Source organism: Jaculus jaculus, chromosome 9, assembly GCF_020740685.1.
Source record: "Jaculus jaculus isolate mJacJac1 chromosome 9, mJacJac1.mat.Y.cur, whole genome shotgun sequence".
Taxonomy (NCBI): domain Eukaryota; kingdom Metazoa; phylum Chordata; class Mammalia; order Rodentia; family Dipodidae; genus Jaculus; species Jaculus jaculus.
Genome location: NC_059110.1, coordinates 78,432,852 through 78,452,351, shown reverse-complemented (window position 1 = coordinate 78,452,351; position 19,500 = coordinate 78,432,852). Strand labels below are relative to the sequence as shown.

General features: G+C 50.5%; 1 protein-coding gene across 2 annotated transcripts in view; it reads right to left on the bottom strand.

Annotated features, from left to right (window-relative positions):
• The window catches only part of Spns2 (sphingolipid transporter 2), a 44,312-nt gene that overhangs the window by 11,175 nt on the left and 13,637 nt on the right, over positions 1–19,500 (bottom strand). For both annotated transcript variants that reach the window (XM_004672404.2, XM_045157913.1), the window contains exons 2-3: positions 15,151–15,216; positions 1,821–1,957 (exon numbers count right to left, since the gene is read on the bottom strand). In XM_004672404.2, coding sequence (XP_004672461.2) covers positions 1,821–1,957; positions 15,151–15,216 — 203 coding nt within the window. The remainder of the gene's footprint in view (positions 1–1,820; positions 1,958–15,150; positions 15,217–19,500) is intronic.

Sequence of the window (19,500 nt, the reverse complement as noted above, 5' to 3'; positions counted from 1 at the left end):
AGACTCTTCCAGGGCTCAGCACTGCCCCAGGAGGAAAGCCCAGGCCCCAAGACTGGCACTTAAGGCACTCCCTGACCTGCTCCCAGCCATGACACCCTCATTCTTTTAACACAATCTGCCATCCTGTATCTATAGGTGTGGGCCTCTACTCAGACCATCTTCACCACAAGGCCCAGACGCCCAGTCCTGCCTTCCAGCTGCACATGTTGCCTCCTTCAGGAAGCCATCCTGGAACCCGTGGAATGAAAGAGACCAATCCTTCTTCAGTGCTCAGCAATTTGTCAATGTCTCCCCCGCCCCCCACCTTGGTTTTTCGAGGTAGGGTCTTAGTTTAGCCCTATGTAGTCTCAGGATGACCTCAAAATCTTGGCAATCCTCCTATCTCTGCCTCCCAAGTGCTGGGATTCAAGGTGTGTGCCACCATGCCTGGCTGTCTATATGTCTTTGGTTTGTTTGTTTTTTGAAGTAGGGTTTTGCTCTGGCTCAGGCTGACCTGGAATTCACTATGTAGTCTTAGGGTGGCCTTAAGCTCTCAGCTCACAGTGATCCTCCTACCTCTGCCTCCTGAGTGCTGGGATTAAAGGTGTGTGCCACCATGCCTGGCTGTCTGTATGTCTTCAAGGCTCACTAGCAGCTCCCATCATGTCTTCCTAGCCCAATCTCTTAAGGACAGGGCAGAAGGACAGACAAATCCTGGTTCTACCCCTCCATCTTAGTCATGTGACTGTCCACCCTTTGGTTGAATACTCCTAGCCATGGGAAGCACACTACCATCAAAAGGCAACATATGATCTTTTGGGAAGAACAAACAGAAATAAGATTGTTGGATGCTCTCTATATTCCATCATCTGGATATCCATTAGCTCGGGTACTTCTCGCAGGGAACTATACTAAGTAGTATTATTTCCATTTTTTGTTGTTTTTTCAAGGTAGGTTCTCACTCTAGCCCAGGCTGACCTAGAATTCACTCTGTAGTCTCAGGCTGGCCTTGAACTCACAACAATCCTCCTACCTCAGCCTAAATGCTGGGATTGAAGGTGTGCACCACCACACCTGCCCTATCTCCATTTTTTAAATTTATTTATTTATTTATTTATTTATTTGCAAACAGAGAGAGAATGCGAATGGGTGTGCCAGGGCCTCTAGTCACTGCAAATGAACTCCAGATGCATGCACCACTTCGTGCATCTGGCTTTACCTGGGTACTGGGGAATCAAACCTGGGTTATTAGGCTTTGCAAGCAAGTGCCTTAACCACTGAGCAATCTCTCCAGCCCCTATCTCTTATTTTAACAGTGAAAAAACTGAGGCTCACACATACAGATGAGGTAACAGAGTTGAGCTGACAACAGAATGGGGATAATGTAATCAAACCCAGAACCATGAAAGCCAAGTGTGTTTCTCAAAACACCTCTATGATGAAGTAATGCTGGCCCCCTGGGACTCGGCCCCAAGGACTTAGCTGGCCATGAGACACAGAGCAAGCTGAGTCTGAACCAGAGAGGGTAGGGGCTCATCCAGGTGTGCTCAGTAAGACAACTTCAGAGCCAGGACTTGAAGTCAAGTCCCATCTCCTAGGCCAGACTTGTACCCCCTGTTCCTAGCATCGTGCCTAAGTCAGGGCCAGCTCTGAGTCAGGCAGCCCTTTGGACCAGGCCAGTGGAGAGAAGGCCCCATTGTCTGCAAAGCTGGTTTATGGGTGTGCCCAAAGACGGCTACCATTGTTCTGCCTTGGGCTTCAAACTAAGGAGTGAAAGACTAACACAGACTAGCACCCCTGGAGGGACCTGGATACAGGGACGGTGGGGGTGGGGGGCTCACCTGCTGGGGAATGAAGGAGCTGGAGAACGTGATGGCCGACCAGAAGAAGATGCCGCAGCTGAGGATCACCTTCCTGTTGAAGCGGTCACCCAAGTAGCCGAAAATGGGGGCAGCTACCATGAAGCTGCAGATAAACACTGAGCAGAGAGGAGAGGAGAGGAGAGCTGGGGTGATGGCAAGGATACGACAGGAGGCCAGGTACTATGAGATACAGCTGGACCTGAACCCACAACAGAAGCAGCCCCAGGAACAGTGACCTCAGTGCCCCTTGGCCAGAGCAGGTAGAGGGGCTGTGTGGAGTTAGAAAATACAAGAGACTCCACCTCTTCCACCACGTTCAGGGAGCCTTTGCACACTCCCACACACCAAGTACTGTGGCAGGGGCTTACCCCAGCACTTGGGAAGTGTCTCACCTCACAGGCGAGGCCACAGGCTCTGAGGACAAATGACTTACCAAGGTAAGTCATCACAAGCATGTCCCAGTGGGAATGGAACCTCTGTCTGCCTGACTCCAGAGGCTACGTTCCTTAAGCTTTGCCACACTGCTTTATTATATGTGAGAGAGTGATTCAGAGGGAAAGGGGTCTACCTAAGGCTGCACAGCAAATCAGGGTAGACCTGGGCCTGGGGCCCTGGCTCTCACTACTTCCCAGATCACACAGTAGCCATTCCTCTCAGTGGGCCACAGAGGCTTTCCTGCCATTGGAAAACCCTGCCATCCATTCATGCATCGATGCAAGCTTCCATTGATTGATTCAATAACTGTGAGAGGAGAGTTTACAGTGCACCAGGCAGATGTGTTAGGTGTTTAGGATCCATGAGTGAACAAACATGAGATTCCTGTCCTTCTTGAAATAGACCAAAACAACAGGTAACGTAATAACACCCATAATTAACATGTGGTATGAGGCGGTGAGAGTATGCAGGAGGATCAAAGAGCAGGGACAGGTGATAAGAGAAGGTGTGTGGAAGACTGGGGCCAGCAGCTGCCATGGCCTGAGGAGCAGGTGGAGGAGATGGATGAGAAAGATGAAGCTTCCAGCAGAAACAAGGAAACAAAAGCAAACCTATGGGACAGACCCCTCCCCACAGGGGAAATGAAGAGATCTGACAAAAAGCAAGTTTCACCTTGTGCCTGAAATAAAGGGGACCCTTGATCCTACTCCTGTTTAAACAGTGGATACCTTGCCAGATGACCTTTGCCACCTATACATAGGATGAAGTGCTGACTTGGAGTTTAATGAACATTATAATACTTTTATAAAAACAAAAATGTGTATGTGTGGGGGCTGGGAAAATGGTTCAGTGGATACAGCACTCGTCACTCAAGCCTCAGTACCAGAGTTCGATCTTCAGAACCCACATAAAAAGTCAGACACTGTGGCGGGCTTCTGTAATTCCAGCACTCTGACTGGAAGACTGGAGATGAAAACAAGAGAATTTCCTGGGGGCTCTCAGCAGGTGCAGCAAAACTAACAGCAGAGCAAGATTGAAAGAAACCCTGACTCAGATGGGGTGGGCCTGTGAGGATGGAGCTGAAAGTTGTCCTCTGGCCTCCACACATGCACCATAGCATGCATGCACACATGAACACATATACACATGCACACACACACAGACATGGTTTTTAAAATTTTTTTTAATTTGTTTATTTTTACTTATTTGAGAGTGACAGACAGAGAGAGAAAGAGGTAGATAGAGAGGGAGAGAGAATGGGCGCACCAGAGCCTTCAGCCACTGCAAACGAACTCCAGATGCCTGCACTACCTTGTGCATCTGGCTTACGTGGATCCTGGGGAATCGAGCCCTGAACCAGAGTCCTTAGGCTTCACAGGCAAGCACTTAACCACTAAGCCATTTCTCCAGCCCCTTTTTAAAATTTTTTTAAATGTTTTATTTCTTCATTTGAGAGAGAGAGGAAGAGACATAAAGAGAGATGCAAAGGGCCTGAGGGCAGGAGTGTGCTTAGCATGTAGGAACAGTAAAGGGGCCAGAGTGTCCGGGGCAATGGAATCCAAAGGGGAAGGGGTAGAAGACAAGGCTATATGCCAGACAGAATGGAACCTTGTGGCCCACTGTGACCAGCATGGCTTCCCTGGGTAAGAAAATATTAGGGCTGGAGAGATGGCTCAGTGATTATGGTACTTGCCTGCATAGCCTAAGGACCCATGTTCAATTCCTCAGATCCTTTGTAAGCCAGAAGCACAAGGCAGGGACGCACGCACAAGGTTGTGCATGCACATAAAATGGCGCACATATCTGGAGTTCCAGGCAGGATGAAGGCAGGGTACAGGCCAAGTCACACAGTGAGGCAGTCCCTCCTTGTCACAGCCAATGTGCAGATAGCCAGACAAAGGCCAGGGTGGGCAGATGAGCATCTCCAGACCCCTGTTCACCAGGCTCATGCAGGCATGGCTCCATGCTCCCCTTGGACTGTAGCCCCTGAGACGGGACTGGGCACAGAAGAGAGCAGGTTCCCTGGGCTACACTAGATGGGTATGACTGCCCCTCTACCATCCTCAAAAGTGTAGGCAGGCTGGGCGTGGTGGCACACACCTTTAATCCTAGCACTTGGGAGGCAGAGTTAGGAGGATCACCATGAGTCTGAGGATACCCTGAGACTACGTAGTGAATTCCAGGTCTGCCTGGGCTAAAGCAAGACCCTACCTTGAAACCCCCCCACCAAAAAAATAAATAAATAAATAAAAGTGCAGGCAGGATGGGTACAGGGGACCTGGTGGTTCAGGTCTGTGATTTAGGCATCAGGTGGAATCAGCATAGAAATATATGCAGCCTGGACCTGAGCCTTCCTAGCTGGGAAAGTTCACCAGGTCACAGTCTGTGTCTAAAGTTCTGTGGTGCACTGATAAACATAACAATGGGCTCTCAGAAAAATGGGGGGCAGAAGAGGAGTTCTGATGTGTGGGGTTTGCCCATCTCCATGGTATAAACACTCCTATCATGGCTGATGCCAAACCACCAAAGGGATGTTGCCACTCAGAGCTAAAAAGAGGCACAGGATGTGCCAATGTATGAAGTTTCTATTCAGATAAAGTAGCCATTTACCCTAAGTACACAAATAGTCAAACTAACAAAATAATTAGGAAATGATGACTTTGGAGTACTCATCACCTACCTCCTTTTACTATAAATCAGTCCATTGTAAGTTTATGTAATTTAACTTCAAACAATGGCTCTAACAGGCAGCTCACGCAATTCCTGAAAATTTAACAATTGACTTTCATGAGCCAGTCTGAGCCAGCTCCCGCACACCAATTTCCTCATCTGTAAAATGAAGATAAAAATAGCAGCTCCCCTGGGTGGCTCCAAGTATTGGATGAGATGCTGCGGGGGAAGATGCTTTGTGCCCTGCCTGCCCAGGCGCGGTCTGGGTCAACACAGGCCCTTGTTTATGTTAGCTTGGGCTGATATTATTTCCTCACATCTACAGAAAGAATGTTTTCTTGCTGTATCCACCTCCTAAGACCTGGCCAAGATCGTATCGGGGAAGTGGGCAGGGAGCTGAGTCTCATCAGCACTTATGCACTAGGGGAAAGAGAAACAATTGGTTTCTTCATGCCTGATGTTCTTAGCGAGTGGACAGAAAATCAAAGTAGGCACACCTGGCTCGGGTACAGGTCCCATCTCCATGGTTGCTCAGCTTAAAGGGCTAAAAGGCTGGGAAATAAGCGTCGCACCTATCATGGCTGTGATGCTGTCAAAGCAGTGCATTGAAGCATGCCTAGGAGTTCACCAAGATGATTACACACTTAAAATGTGGACTGGTGGCACATGTATGCCAGGCCAGTCCCAGGATGTACCCTGGCATCTACGTTGATGATCTCAGTTGATTCTCACTATTATCTTCATCTTACAGAGATGATACAGCTAAAAAGAAGTGATGTCACACAGCAACTGTGTGGCTGAGCCAAAATACAAACCACAGCTCAGCTGACTCTGGAGCCCTTGCTCTATATCATACCACTGGCTGCCAGGCAAGGAAGGAGGTGGTCCTGGCTGACATTTCCAAAGTCAGAGCAAGTCTGGGGCATTCTGAGGGCAGCAAGAAAATGGTCAAACAGCAGCATGAGAAGGTGTCCATGGCTGAAGGCTGGTACCCCAGGCCTTGGCCAGACCACGCTGTCCTGTAGCAGAACAGCTTTCTGGCCCTCCCACCCCTGCTCTTGCAATAGGCAAGAGTGCCAGGGCTGGTGGACTCATCCCCAAAGCAGGCACCCTGTCCCCACCTGCCAGCCTCAACCTGACTACAGTCCCCAAATTCCTTCATGCCCTCAGCTCATCTGAGCCTCGCCTTCACGTACCTATTTTACATCTGGGGTCACTGAGACCTCAAGAAGTGGAGGAACTTGCTCTAGATGATACAAAGCAAGCAGGGACCCCAGTGCTCTCCCCTTGGGGACAAAGAAATCCAGGATCATAGGGGAAGCCAGGCTGTCTTTGCAGCCTCATTCTCCAGGTTCCCACTGGCCTTCATGGGCATCAAAGGCCTGCAGCAGACCCTAAACATGGGCAGGAGGGAAAACTGTCCTGGCAAAAGAACAGTCCAGGCAATGGCCTGCACTCATGTGAGTCCTGTCCCACAGGACAATGGGGGCTCATGCAGCCAGCAGGCAGCTCTGCTAAAAATAAAAATCAGCCCAGGCTGGAAGCTTCCTGTGCCCATCACCACCATAGTCTTTGTGGGAGGAGAGTTTTCAGGCCAAGCTGGCTGCCCCTCCACAGTCAGGAGGGTGGCTTTCCCAGCAGTTCCCATATGCACGAGGACATCCTGTGGCCAGGGTGTAGGGAAGCCCTCACTCAGCTCACGTGTGCTGAGCCCACAGGTCTGGGACAATGGAGCTGCAGGGCAGGGAGCCAGGAGGAGGGGGCAGGGCAGATGGGCCAGGCTACTGGTGGCAGGGTGGGAGGAGTCAAGCCCAGCCTGGCAGCAGGAACTTGGGCGCCAAACTTAACTACCTCTTCTTCACAGGGATGGCTAAAAGCCATCAGAAAGACAGGGAGGGTTACCAGATGTGGGTGGTACACACATGCAATGCCAGCACTTGGAGACTGAATCAGGAGAATTGCAAGCTTGAGCCAATGTGGGCTACAAAATAGTTTTCAGGCCAGCCTGGGCTACATAGCAAGACCTTGTGGCAAAATGAAATTGAGGGAGCTGGAGGGATGGCTTAGCAGTTAAGGCATTTGCCTGAAAAGCCAAAGGACCCAGGTTTGATTCCCCAGGACCCACGTTAGCCAGATGTACAAGGGGGCGCACGTGTTTGGAGTTCGTTTGCAGTGGCTGGAGGCCTGGTGCACCCATTCTCTTTATCTTTCCCTCTTTATGTCAAATAAAAATATATTTTTAAAAAAAAATGAAATTGAGGGTTGGGGAGATGGCTCAGTGTTAAGATCACTTGCCACTTAAGCAAGAGAGACCTCAGGCTAGAGACAACCAAGTTCAACTCCCGAGAACCCACATGAAAGTTCTGGGCATGGCCATGGCCACCTGTAACCCCAGTCTGCAGAGGGTGGGGGGGGCACAGACTGGACACTCACTAGGGCTTGCTGAGAAAATAACAGAGTTGAGGTAAAAGACCCCTGTCTCAAGGAAGTATTCAGATGAACAATAAGAGAAGACCACTTAATGCTCTCCTCGGGTCTCCACATGTATGTGCATGGGTATGCACATATGCACACACACATGCAGAAATCACAGTCAACACATATCAACATGTAAACATGCAAGAAGAGAGAAAGATAAAGATATATGTACACATATATATACAGACACATACATTGGTTTTTTGAGGTAGGGTTTCAGCTCTGGCCCAGGCTGACCTATAGTTCACTATGTAGTCTCAGGCTGGCCTCAAACTCATGGTGATCCTCCTACCTCTGCCTTCTGAGTGCTAAGATTAAAAGCGTGTGCCACCACGCCTAGCCGAAGAATATGTTTTTTAATTTTTTTTAATTTTATTGATATATAGAGAGAAGCAAATAGAGAGAATGGGTGCACTAGGGCCTCTAGCTACTGCAGACAAACTCCAGATACATGAGCCACCTTATGCATCTGGCTTATATGGGTCCTGGAAAATTGAACCTGAGTCCTTAGGCTTTGCAGGCAGGCAAGCACCTTAATTGTGAAGCCATCTCTCCAGCCCACTGAAAAAAAAAAAAAAATATATATATATATATATATATATATATATATATATATATATATATATATATATATATATTTTAGGTTTTCGAGGTAAGGTCTCACTCTAGTCCAGGCTGACCTGGAATTCACTACATAGTCGTCTCAGGGTGGCCTTGAACTCATCGCGATCCTCTTACCTCTGCCTCCCAAGTGCTGGGATTAAAGGCGTGCGCCATCACGCCCAGCTAAAAATACTTTCTAAAAATATTTCTGAGCCAGGTGTGGTGGCGCACGCCTTTAATCCCAGCACTCGGGAGGTAGAGGTAGGAGGATCACCCTGGGCTACAATGAAACCCTACCTTGAAAAATCAAGGGCTGAAAAATCAACTCCTACCAAATCAGAGAGCCAGAGCCTCAGAGGCCCCCAACACCTCAGCACTGAAGCAGACCAACTCAACATGGCTCAGGGAAATTTTGCGGAAGAGGGGGTGGAAAGAATGTCAGAGTCACATGTTGGGTCATGATATGCAAAGACATTTATCGTACCAATAACTGTGGGCTAACTCCACAATGCACGACCCATTTACATCAACAAGGAGGGGCCATTGGGAGGGGATAGGTCATGGATGAGCCTAAACAATGGTACCAAACTGCCTGTATTTGCTGAAAAGAAAACTAATAAATTAAATTAAAAAAAAATCATGGGCTGAAGAGATGGCTTCGCAGTTAAGGCGCTTGCCTGAAAAGCCAAAGGACCCAGGTTCAACTCCCCCAGGACCCACGTGAGCCAGATGCACAAGGGGGCACATGCATCTGTAGTTTGTTTGCAGTGGCTGGAGACCCTGGCACACCCATTCTCTCTCTCTCTCTCTCTCTCGCCACCTGTCTATTTCTGTATCTCTCTCTAAAATATATAAATATAAATATTAAAAATATTTCTAGAAAGCCTGGTGTGGTGGTGCATGCCTTTAATCCCAGCACTTGGGAGGCAGAGGTAGGAGGATCACCATGAGTTCAAGGCTACCTGAAATGAAATAGTGAATTCCAGGTCAGCCTTGGCTAGAGCAAAACCCTACTTCAAAAAGCCAAAAAAAAATTTTTTTTTTCTAAATGGTCTGGAGAGATGGTTTAGCAGTTAAGGCATTTGCCTGCAAAGCCTAAGGACCCATGTTCAACTCTCCAGGTCCCATGTTAGTCAGACGTAGAAAGTGACACAAGCATGCAAGGTCACACATGCTCACAAGGGGGCGCATGTGTCTGGAGTTTGACTGCAGTGGCTGGAGGTTGGACAGATGGCTTCGTAGTTAAGGCGTTTGCCTGCAAAGCCTAAGGACCCATGTTCAACTCTCCAGATCCTACATAAGCCAGATGGACAGAAGGTGAGGCAAGCGCAAGGTCACACATGCCCAGTAGGTGGCGCAAATGTCTCAAGTTTGATTGCAGTGGCAGAGGTCCTGGCACACCAATTCTCCCTCACTCTCTTGAATGAATGAATGAATGAATGAATGAATGAATGAATGAATAAATAAATAAATAAGTAAAAATAATTTTTGTCTGTTGGGATTTCCTCAATAAAATTTTTTTCCTCACCAGACATGGTGGCACACATTTTTAATCCCAGCACTCAGGAGGCAGAGGTAGGAGGATCACAGTGAGTTCAAGGTCACCCTGAGAATACAGAGTGAATTCCAGTTCAGCCTGAGCTAAAGTGAGACCCTATCTTGAAAAACAAAAAAAAAAAAATTTTTTTCCTAAATTTTAAAATAAAATCTTATTCAAAAGAAAGAGTGTTGTAAAGATGGCTTAGTGGTTAATGCACTTGCCTGAGAAGCCAAAGGACCCACGTTTGATTCCCCAGAACTCACATAAGCCAGATGCACAAGGTGGCACATGCATTTGGAATTTGCAGTGGTTGGAGGCCCTGGTGCATCCTCTATCTATCTATTTATCTAGCTATCTAGCTATCTTGTGCACGCACTCTTTCTCACCTCTCAAATAAATATATAATTTTCTTTCTTTTTTATTTTTGTTTTTTCGAGGTAGGGTCTCACTCTAGCCCAGGCTGACCTGGAATTCACTATGTAGTCTCAGGGTGGCCCTCCTACTGAGGGGCTGTATCTTGATAGGTAATCCCCATTCATGGTTAGATAGGATAGAACTCTTACTGAACACGGGCCTGTCTCACCCCAAAAGATGGCTTCAGAGAAGGCAAGGTGGTGGCTGGTAGAGCCTTCCTCTTGTCTGGTCCTGGCCTGGGCTGAGCCAACCTATATTTCCCAAGTCCAGACTCCAACCACCTACTATTTAGAAAAGACAGACCACCCTCCACATCCTGTGGGCAGGGAGGATGCTTGGAGAGCAGTGTGGGCAGCCTCTGCCATCCAAGGGACAGCCTAGGCCAGTCCAGAAGATGGGGAAGATGTGGGACACACGATCCTGCTGGTGCCTGGAATGTCTCCCCATTCAGCCCTCTAGCGGGTAGAACCACCCCTCTACCCCCGCATGAGACAGAAAATCTATGTGGACCCTTCGGCTGGGAGTGGGCAGGTGGAAAGATGTTTTCTTGGGCTCCCTTTGAATAGCCCTGGCCATGAGGCTGCCCAGCTTCACCTACAGAACCCAAGTATAATGAAGTGGAGAGCATTGCTGAACTGAGTCTCAGCCTGCAGCAGAGGCCTGTCTGGTTTCAGTCTGAGCCAGCTCTTCCTCTGTCCTCTCTCCCTCTACTTCCTCACCCCATCGTGGCCTCACATTCCAGCCTGAGTAGCCTCCAGCCTCCTCCACCAGGCACCCAGTGAACATGCTGATGTGCACATCCTACATGGGCCTGCCCTGCTCCCAAGCCTTCCCTGGCTCCCTGCTGCCCCAAGACAAAACCCAGGGACCTTTTCCTGGTCTTCAAGCTTTCACAGTCATGCTCGGCCCACTGTCCTGGCCCCTCCCCCATTTTCTCCACACTGAAGCCCACGGCCAAGAAACCACAAGTCACAAAAGCCAAACACCACCGCAAACCCCACTCTCACTGCCCCTTCCCTGACTGCAGTTGCGCCAGTCCCACAGACCCGTCGTCTCATTTTCATTTGCTTATTTGCTCTTCAGCTGTATCTAGTCTACTCATTAATTCATGTAATTGTTATATTCCTTAGTACTTAAATTTGGGTCTGTTAAGAATTTTTCTATTCTTTTGTCATAATGTGCTATTTAAAAAATTTTTTATTTATTTGAGAGAGAGAGAGAGAGGCAGAGAAAGAGAGTGAGAGGAGAACGGGCACGCCAGGGCCTCCAGCAACTGCAAACAAACTCCAGATGCCTGCGCCACCATGTGCATCTGACTTATGTGGGTTCTGGGGACTCAAATTTGGGCCCTTTAGCTTAGTAGGTAAATGCCTTAATCGCTAAGCCATCTCCCCAGCCCTCCTATACTTTATTATATAAATATTATGCTTTCCTTTGAGCCTTAAAAACTAACCAAACCCATTTTTTTAATTGTTTTTTGAGACATGGAGCTTATTATGTAGCCTAAGTTAACCTGGAACAATGTAACCCAGGTTAACCTTAAACTCATGGCAATCCTCCTGTCTCCTCCTCCCTAGAATTGGGATGACAAGTGTGAACTATTGTGCCCAGCTAGCACACCGAATTTTAAAATCCCTTTATACCGAGACGATGCTCTGTAGTTCTTCAAGCTGTTTCCAGGGCCAGCTGCATATCTCTCACAAAGATGAGTTTCCTGTGTGCCCCATCTGCACTGCCTCCCCACTGTGTCAGGGCAAAGCCCAGGGCCTTGCGCGTGTGAGGCAAGTGCTCTGCCACTGAGCTCCATCCTCGGCTCAGCTGTGAGCAGTGCTGAGAGCGAATCCGAGTTTCTTTTCAGAAGGAGCTGTCCCCTGTGTCCCATGCAGGCTCTGGATCACAAAGGCTTCCCTGAGAGGCAGTTTGGGATTTGCCTCTGTTGGGGAACCTGCTAATGTATGGCCCCCATGGGAAAGGGAGTACAGTGCCAGGGCTGAGGGGGTCAGGACTGGCACCAGGTTCTGCCAAAAACCAGAGCCAGGAGGCAAGTGTTTACCTGGGAGCAGGAACTCCAGGAGAGCTGCCTGCCAATCCAGACATAGGTTGGGGTTGGGGTGCTTGCTTAGGCTCTGGGAGGAGACCAAGTCAGCCCCATAACCTTGAACCCCAAGCTGACTCTGGCCAGGCCTCTAGGTGAAGATACCCCAGGCCTAAAATCAGACTGGCGATGCTCTGATGGTGATGAGCATGTGGAAGCATGTTGGGGTAGTCTACTTCTGTGTATGCTCAGATTTTTCATGAAAAATGTTTACATGAAAAACACTGCAACAAGTTTCCAGGGCATATATCTGATCCCCAATACTCTGAATCGCTTGCTTTCAATCTCGGCTCTGCCCTTCTGGCACCTGGGAATTTCCCTGGTAGCTTTGGCTTTCAAGCACAGCTCTGTAATTTAAACATGCGTTCTTGTGTATTTCTTCTGGCCTGCAGGGAAAGGGGCGGGGTTCTCACAGCCATTCAATTTGACAAACTGACCAGAAGTCCTTTCCCCTGGGTGAATTCTGACCCTTCTTTCAAAGTCCCGCCGAAATGTCTCCTCCTGAGGGTAGCCATCCCCACTTGCTACTGGCTGAAGCTAGGTACATGTCTGCCATCACCCAGGATCCCACAGTATCCAGGCCTGCGTGGCGAGCGGATGATCCACGTTCTGCTCCTATCAATAGAAGGAATCTGCCTGTGGGCAGGGACTGAGTGTGGGCAGCCACAAGCACAGGACCTGCCAAACAGTAGGTCCAGTAGCAACTGCTCCTTTCAGTGTGGGCTACCCAGCTCACCATATGGCAATGACCCAAGTGCTGGGATTCTGCCATGGCTGTCACAGAGGCTGGGATTGAGCTGGCAACAATGTGTAAGAGCGGCTAAAAGCAGGCCCTTCCCAGGTAGGGGGGACGGCCAGGGCAGGCCCAGGCCAAGCCCTCCACCTCCTCCACCCTGTCTTCCAGCCCTGCACAGCCCCTGGTGCCCACAAATAAGCGGGCAGCTGCTCTTAGCCCCCGCCCTTTGATCTGGGCGAGCAACCACACCTGGCTGGCGCCCTCCACTGGCCCTGACCTTATCAGGCTTGGGGAAAGGACAGGTGCCTGGAGCACAGGCCAATTAGGTGCCTTGCCTGGTTGCCCACTGAGTCACATCCTGGTCCAGCTCTCCTAGCTTCTTTGCTTGGGTGGCCAAAGAGGTGAGGACATTCACCATCCTAGCCGTATCACAGTAGACAGCAGGGCCGTGACCATGGGGCAAGGATTCACGAGACCCTGAGAAGGCTCAGAATTCTCACCCTGGCACAGAGGCATCCACTGCGGGGACACTGAGATGGCAGGCACTCAGACCCTCCAAGCCAAGAGGACAACAGGATCTCTCTCCAGGACGACTTCTCTCTCACCACAAGACCTTAACAAGTTGCCTCCTTCCGTTGCCCTTCCTCCTTGTGTCAGGGAAGCTGATGAAGGGCGACTGTGAGTGACCGGTCCACTTTCAGCCAAACCCCTGATTTGGGCCAGAAGATGAAATTCACCCCCAAGACATGGGGGCCATGTGGCAAAGGTCCCCCCACCCTTCTCTCGTTGGCCGGGCAGCCCCCTCCCTCCTACTAGCTGGTATCCCTTCCTCCCCATGACAGCTGGTCACGGTGAGTGGAGTCCAGGATCTAAAGGGACCCACAGGGCAGCTCAGCCAGGGAGGCCAGGAAGGGGAAGGAAGGGTTTGGGCTCACAACCTGGACCAAGGGACAGCTGCCAGGGCAGGAGCCTGGCCACTGTGGGTGACACTGAACCACACATCCATGCCCTATTTTAGCATAGTTAGTGTCATTTACTAGGACAGAGCCCTGAAGCCAGTGCATGGCCTCTCTTAAGCCCCCTACACTCTATCTGGGATCTGTATACAAGGCGGTTAGGGTGGGGGGAGGGGGCTGCATATTTGTGGCATTCTGTGAGCTCCAGGAGCCGCTGTGCATATGGAATGCCACCTAGACAGGTCAGGCAGGTTCCTGGACAGAGCTGCTCCCTTCACCTCCACCCTGTCAGGACAGCCAGGCAAGGGAAGGGTTTGTGGGCTGGAATCCACGCCAGAGGTCTTCTCCCACACACCAAACTGACGGGGGCTCCTAGCCAGATGAACTCCAGGACTACCACTGACGGCACAGATAGGCAGGCTTTAGGCTGGGGTCACACAGCAAGGTTGGGGCCACGTCTCCAGCAGACAGCCTGCCTCCAGCCCCGGGATCCTGAACGGGGCCGAGGGACCAGCAGCCCGCTTAGGGCACAGCTGTGTGGCTGCAGCCAGAAAGCAGGTCAGGAAGCCAGGAGTATGGCGTCCCATGGTGTCCTATGGAAGGCAGGCAAGGAGAAAGGGGGCATGATGTCTCCGAGAAAAGGGACAGAAAGGCTGGGACAACTGTCCAGGGACTTGTGTGTGGCCTTTGTTCTGTCTGCTGCAACCCAGTGCAGCTCAGGCCTGCCTCTTGGGACCCCAGGGAGGAGGGCGAGGGCTTCTCAGGCAGAAACTATCCAGGACCCAGAACCTCAGACTCCTTCAGGGTCTGACGGCAGAGGCTTCCCTAGTATCCAAGAGGCAGTTCTCAGGTGGAGAGTAACAGAAGAACCGGAGGAAGGGACAGGCAATAGAAACAGGTCACCAGGACTCTGCTGGCATCACCCAGCTCACTGGTATCAGGAGCTCTCTTTACCAGCCTCTGCTAAGCTTAGACACTGGGTCCCAGTGAGAAGAACCCATGGCACAGAAGAAGGGTCACCCCAGAGGGCTTTGGCTCAAACCTACGCTCTTGGTTGCCTTCCATAGCCCTCAGGGCAGGTGGCCCTTTTTTTTTTTTTTTTTGGTTTTTTTGAGGTAGGGTCTCCCTCTAGCCCAGGCTGACCTAGAATTCACTATGTAATCTCAGGGTGGCCATGAACTCAGGGAGATCCTCCTACCTCTGCCTGCCTAGTGCTGGGATTAAAGGTATGTGCCACCATGCCGGCTGGCATGTGTTCTATATGAGAAAAGAAGTGGAAGCCATTTGTGATAATAATCATGCTCATTCTAGAAGTCAGGACAGGGAGGGGCTGCGGAGAACGACGGCACTTGGCCGGCTGGCGAGGTAGAAGTAGGCCTCACCTGATTGCAGCAAGCCAGCGCCGCGGTCCTTGACCCCAAAGTGCTGCTGGATGTCCAGAAGAACGCCTGCAGGGGAGACAGAGGTGCTCACTGCAGAGTGTGACACCTGTGAACCCCATAACCCCAGGTGCCCATGGTCCCCGTCCAGTCTGGTCCATCACCAGCCCCCCGCCCTGCTGTGACTCCACTTTGCCCAGGCTGGTCAGGTCAGTGAGGAGCGTGAAGAGTGAGGCTTCCCTCCCGCACCCACGGGGGCCCTCAACACTCATCTTGGAACAGAGTCCCACTTGTCAGCTACTGCAGGGACCTGAGGTACGAAGCCACGTAGGGCTGCTCTGAACCCCCTCATGCTCCTGCCTGCCAGCTCGACCTTTTTTAGTCAGATGACAGACTGGGACCTGAGCCGTAGGCCTAGGTTCGGCCCTCACAGTCCCAAAGTGCCCAGGCCGGGGGCAGAGTACAGCCATGGCCAACAGCGGAATGCCCGTGGCTAAGCAAAGGATGGGGTGACTAGAAGCAGCACTCACACAAGCTCCCCTATTCTTGCGTACAAGCGCGTGCCCATGCACACATGCACCTGCATATATACACTCATGAACTACCCTCCAGGCTATAACCAGGAGCCCTGTTTCTAGACACAGGCAACAGGGCTCAGGGAAGTGGATAAGCCTCCAGACTGCTTGCCCGGCACACAGTTATGAGACTGCTCCTCAATCCACCGTCTCTGCTCTCCGTTACAGCCCTGCCAGGCAAAAGGAGCGACAGAAACCCTCTGAAGCTTCCACTGCCGAGAGACAGATAGACAGGCAGAGCTATGCCTCACAGGAGCCCACAGAACTCCAGATTCTCACAGCTCTCAGCCAGGGCTCCTGAGCTAGCACAACGCCCAGCCACACTGGCCCTGGGCCCACCTCAGCTTATCTCTGAGGACAGCAAGACCACAGGGGCCACAGCCCCCCCGAACATATCTGCCCTGAGAAAGGGTAGGAGAGAAAGGAGGAAGAGACAACACCCTGCCTTTGTGAGCTGTCCATGCAGGAGATAGAGGCCCTTGGGGACTCCCCGAGTTCTTCATTACAATGTCAGTGGCGGCACTGTAAATGCTGGTAGACTACTGCATCGCCAGGCTTGAAATTCTTGGCTTGTTTAGTCCTCATCTAGCCTGTGAGGCTGCTGCTGCTACCCCACTGGACAGGTCAGGGAACTAAGGCATGGAAATTGAGCCATGCCTCAGGGACCATTGAGGAAGAGGTGGCAGAGGAAAGAATGTAAGAGCTGAAGGAAGGGGAGGAGTGCTTACAATGCAACCTTCCAGATTCAAGTAGCCTTGATATTCATGACTTCACAGTGGCTGACACTACCCTCACAAGACCTTCAGACCCACACAACAGGAAGGGCAAAAAAAGCAATGACATCAAAATAGAAGAGAGAGTAGTTGGAAAGGAGGAGGAATTCAGTGGAGGGGGTATTTGGGAGGGGGAAAAGGGAGGTTGGTGAGATACAATTATGATCATGGTTTATGGAAGTTGTCAATAAAAATGTTAAAAAAAATACATTGAGCCACATATTCAAAGTCACCAACAGGGAAGTCGGAGACAGAGCTCATTAAACATTGTGTCCAGGTCCAGTCTGGCAACTGCGGTGGGGGTGCCAAATGCCACTGTCCCTCTCAAGGCCCAGATGGGGAGATCAGGGCTTCAGGGTCAGGCCTGACTGGTGGCTGGCAGCCTGACAGCCAGGAAGAAGAGGCAGCCTCCCTGTTAATGCCATGAGTGGATTCACTGTAATTACCCTAATGAAAAGGCAGTGTGAAGGCCAGCTAATGGCTTAATAACTAAGGCCTGGTGGGTGAAGGCCTCACTAAGAAGGTGGATGGCTGGAGCTGGGCTTGCAGATGGCATGGCCACCATGTGGGACCTGAGGTTTCCTGACCACCCTCAGAAACACAGGGGCAATACCTTTGTAAGGTTCCATCCACACTCACCTCTAGCCCCCAGCCCATTTCCCATCCGGAGTCAAGCCCCCATTCCCACATCCCTCTCTCTTATCATTACCTATGGCTTCCTAGTGCCCACGACCTTTATCAGGCCACAGACAACAGGTTCACAGCTCTGCCAGCCATGACCTCAAGTCTCACACTTCACATGCCAACCTTCAAGGTGCCCATGCCCATCCCCTAATCCCACATACCTTTTTTTTTTTTATTTGCAAGGAGAGAAACAGAACAATAGTGTGTGTGTGAGAGAAAGACCGAGAGAGGGGGATGGAAAGAAGAAAAAAAGATTGCGCACCAGGGCCTCTTGCAGCTGCAAACAAACTCCAGACGCATACACCACTTTGTGCATCTGGCTTTACGTAGGTACTGGGGAATCAAATCCAGGTCAACCTAGATCAGCAGGCTTTGCAATCAAGGTCCTCTAACTGCTGAGTCATTTCCCTAGCCAAATACCTTTTTAAAAAAATCTTGGCACCCCTCTGGTTTAGCTATGCTAATCCCTGCCATCGAGGCTAGTTCTGATGTCTTTTCTTTTTTCTTTTTTCTTTCTTTTTTGCTTCGTTTTTTCAAGGTAGAGTCTCATTCTAACCCAGGCTCACCTGGAACTCACTCTGTAGTCCCAGGCTGGCCTTGAATTCTCATTTATGCTCTTAGCTCTGAGTGCTGGAATTAAAGGTGTGTGCTACCACATCTGGCTGATGCCTCCTTTTCTAAGACGTCTTCCCTAACCTCACCTCAACTAGTGCCCAGTGCTCTCCAGTCCATCCTGATGTCAGCACTTGTCCAAGGGACAGGTTAGGGTTAGTTACTTCCACACAGAAATCACAGATAGGCATGGAAGTGAACTCTTGAGACTCACTGTGGCCAGGAACTAAGGACATTAGTGATTGCTCCCAGCAAGTTCTGGGTCTCACAGCACGTCTAACTTCGCTGTTGGGTGGCTGGGTTTGGAGACTACACCTCCATTATGCATGTGAACCAAGGCTGAAGGAGGGAAGAGATTCATGACATAGCACATCAGGCTTTGGTTGTGGGCTTTGAAACCAGGTCTGAAAATACTGAGGAAAAAGAAACAAATTCAGTTTCTCCCAGTATGCTCTCATCACACATACAGCTTTCTGTGAGCACATACCAGGTTAGGGGGTTCCCGCACAACACACAAATCACCAAGCCAGCAGAAGATACTAGTGAGGTGTCCACTTCAGCTAACACTGTCTACGTGAGGTAGCACTGGACCCTTTAGGTTGAGGGCTCAGTCCCCCGGGGGGCTGCTCCTCTTCAGATGCTCATCACAGGCCCAGGCTGTAGAGCCCGTGTTCTGACATCCATAGGTCTGAGGCAAAGATTACAGATGTGCAATGCAATGTATGCAGGGGTGCAGTGCCTCCTTCCTGACCGACACCCTATAGGAGCCTCCCATGTTTAACTCTCAGAAGCTCCCAAAACCCTGTCCTTCTAAGGCTTTTATGGTGGTTTCATGACACAGGTATGAGTTGTTGGTTCCTTGGCCAGTGGTGATCAACTCAACCTCCAGTCCCTGTCCCTCCCAAGAAGCTGAGGATAGGACTAAAGGTCCCAATGCTACAGTCCTACCTGAGTCTTCTCTGTGACCAACCCTGGCTACCCAAGAGCCACTAGACATCAGTCAACTCATTAGCATGCAAAGCCCACTGATCATTTTGAAGATTCCAAAGTCTTTAGGGGTCTGCGTCAGGAGGCAGGAGGAAGACCAAATGCATGCCACTAGTGGCTCTTGTGGCCCCTGAATTTCCTGGTTTGCTTTTGTTCCCCACTGAAGGGCTCAGTGCCAAACCAGCCCCAAGGGACCATGTGGAGTGGATGCATAGATGGGTAAGTGGCCACAGGCAGGGACTATGGACAGTCATCTCCAGATTTCACAACAAGGACAGTCACAGTTTCAGTGTGGGGTGAACAAAAGGATGAGTGATCAGGAGAGGAAGTGGGAACTAAAAACTACTCCTTAAAGGAAGGACAGGGCTCTGGAAGTTAGAGCAAAACTTGTATAGCCTTTTAACTGCTCATTCACCATCCAACAATTTCAAGGCCCCACGTTTGCCTCAGCCTCCAGGAAGTCTCCCCTGGCTTCTCCCATTTCCCCACATTCAGATGGGCATTGAAGGTCACCAGGAACTCCTGGACAGTGTAGAACCCAGGACACCGGAAATCCTCCCCTATGCTCCACAGCCATAGGTATAAGACCTGGAGGCAGGAGGTCAAAGAGAACCTTCCCAGGCCAAGCCCCTGAAGCCTGTGTTGTTTCCCCTCTTCTAGGCCAGGAAGGGCCAGGACCACAGGAGGGCAAGGTCCCAGGGCTGCTGGCACTGGGAGCATGT